Genomic DNA, 1,972 nt, shown 5'->3' with positions numbered 1-1,972 from the left:
TAAGACTTCAGAGATCTTATAAGGTCCCTTCTAGTTAGCAGTGAGCTTTCCTTCGCTCGACTTGTTTACTCTGATGTCATTCCTTATCAGGACCAAGTCGTTTGTGGAAAAACTTTTTTGTACGACCTTTTTGTTGTATCTGGCTGACATCCTTTGCTTTAACGCTGCTTCTCTTATTTGGGCTTGTTCTCAGACTTTTGGGAGGAATTCGAGTTCATCTTTATGGGCTACAACATTTCTTCTGCCCTCATCATAAAATCTCACCTTTGGACTTTGCTCAGTTACCTCTACTGGGATCATGGCTTCTATTCCATATGTAAGTCGGAAGGATATTTCTCCAGTCGTGGAATGAGGTGTTGTTCGATAGGCCTATAGGACTTGCGGGAGTTCTTCTGCCCAAGCTCCTTTTTCATCTTGCAGCTTTTTCTTTAACCAAGCTAATATGACTTTATTGGCTGCTTCAGCTTGCCCATTAGCTTGAAGATGTTCTACCGACGTGAACTGATGCTTGATCCTCAAACTTGTTATTCCTGAATGTAGAGTCGGTGAATTATGTACCATTATCTGTGGTAATGGAGTGAGAGACTCCGAACCGAGTAATGATATTATTGTATAGGAATTTCTGACTTCTTTGAGCTGTGATAGTAATTAATAGCTCTGCTCTATCCACTTAGTAAAGTAATCCACTTCCACAATTAGGTATTTAACATGTCTAGGCGCTTGAGGGAACGGTCTGAGTAGGTCCAACCCTTATTTCGCAAAAGGCCATTGAGAGGTTATACAGATGACCTCTTCGGGTGGAGCGATGTAAAAGTTGGCATGCATTTGGCAGGGTGGACACTTTCTAACAAAGTCAGTAGCATCCTTTTACAAAGTCGGCTAGAAGAAACCAGCTCGGATTACCTTTCTAGCCAGAGACCGTGCCCGAGGTGGTTTCCACAGATGCCATTATGTACTTCCTCCAAGACTTCTTCAGTTCTATCAGTCGGAACACATTTTAGTAAAGGTGCAGATACTCTCCTTCTATAGAGAACATTTTGTACCAAGGTGTAGTTCTGGGCTTTCCTCCAAACCCTCTTGGCTTCCTTTTGCTCCTCGGGAAGGATGTCGAATTTTAGATATTCGATAAAGGGAACCATCCATCCGAGGTTTAAGCCGAAAATGGATAGAACATCCAATTTATTATCTAACTTGATAACGGAGGGTTCTTTGAGGGTTTCTTGTATCAGGCTTCTGTTGTTTCCCCCAGGTTTGGTACTTGCCAATTTAAAAAGGGCATTTGCTTGGCTATTAAGTTTCCGAATTATATGTCGGACTTCAGTGTCTTTAAATTGTTGAAGATGTTTAAGCATTTTCTCTAAGTATCTCTTCATATTAGAGTCTTTTACTTAGTATTCTTCATTGATTTGTGAAGTTACTATATAGGAGTCACTGAAGATCACTACTTTGGTCGCTCCTACTTCTTTGGCAAGTTTTAGTCCTGCAATCAGGGCTTCATACTCGACCTGGTTGTTGGAAGCGGAAAACTCAAATTTCAAAGAAACTTCTATTTGAGTTCCTTCTTTATTGACCAGTATTATGCCCGCTCTACTTCTGACCTTATTGGAACCCATCTACATAGAGTTCCCAAGTCGTGGAGGTCTTAATCTGATCGCCTGTATATTTCTGCGAAAAAGTCGGTGAAGCATTGAGCTTTGATGGCTATCCGAGTTTCGTATCTTAGGTTGAACTCGGATAGCTCTATATCCCATTGCACCATCCGACCTGCTATGTCGGTCTTTTGGAGTATCTGCTTCATGGGTTGATTTGTCCAGACTCTTATGTTGTGTGCTTGGATGTAAGGTCAGAGTCTCTTAGATGCCATGATTAAGGCGTATGCAAATTTTTCTATTTTTTGGAACCTTAACTCTGGCCCTTGTAAGACTTTGCTAGTGAAATAAATTGGGTGTTGTCCAACCTCATCCTCCCGTAT

General features: G+C 41.4%; 1 protein-coding gene across 1 annotated transcript; it reads right to left on the bottom strand.

Moving 5' to 3' along the window:
* Window positions 1-899: 899 nt before the first annotated feature.
* LOC148550411 (uncharacterized) lies at window positions 900-1,373 on the bottom strand. Its single transcript, XM_088494484.1, has one exon. The coding sequence runs from the start codon at window positions 1,371-1,373 to the stop codon at window positions 900-902; it is 474 nt and encodes a 157-aa protein (XP_088350610.1).
* Window positions 1,374-1,972: the final 599 nt, after the last annotated feature.

This window comes from Arachis ipaensis, chromosome B7, assembly GCF_059453495.1.
Source record: "Arachis ipaensis isolate K30076 ecotype BB chromosome B7, ASM5945349v1, whole genome shotgun sequence".
Taxonomy (NCBI): Eukaryota; Viridiplantae; Streptophyta; class Magnoliopsida; order Fabales; family Fabaceae; genus Arachis; species Arachis ipaensis.
The sequence above is the reverse complement of the archived record's forward strand: the minus strand, read 5'-3'. Positions and strand labels throughout refer to the sequence as shown.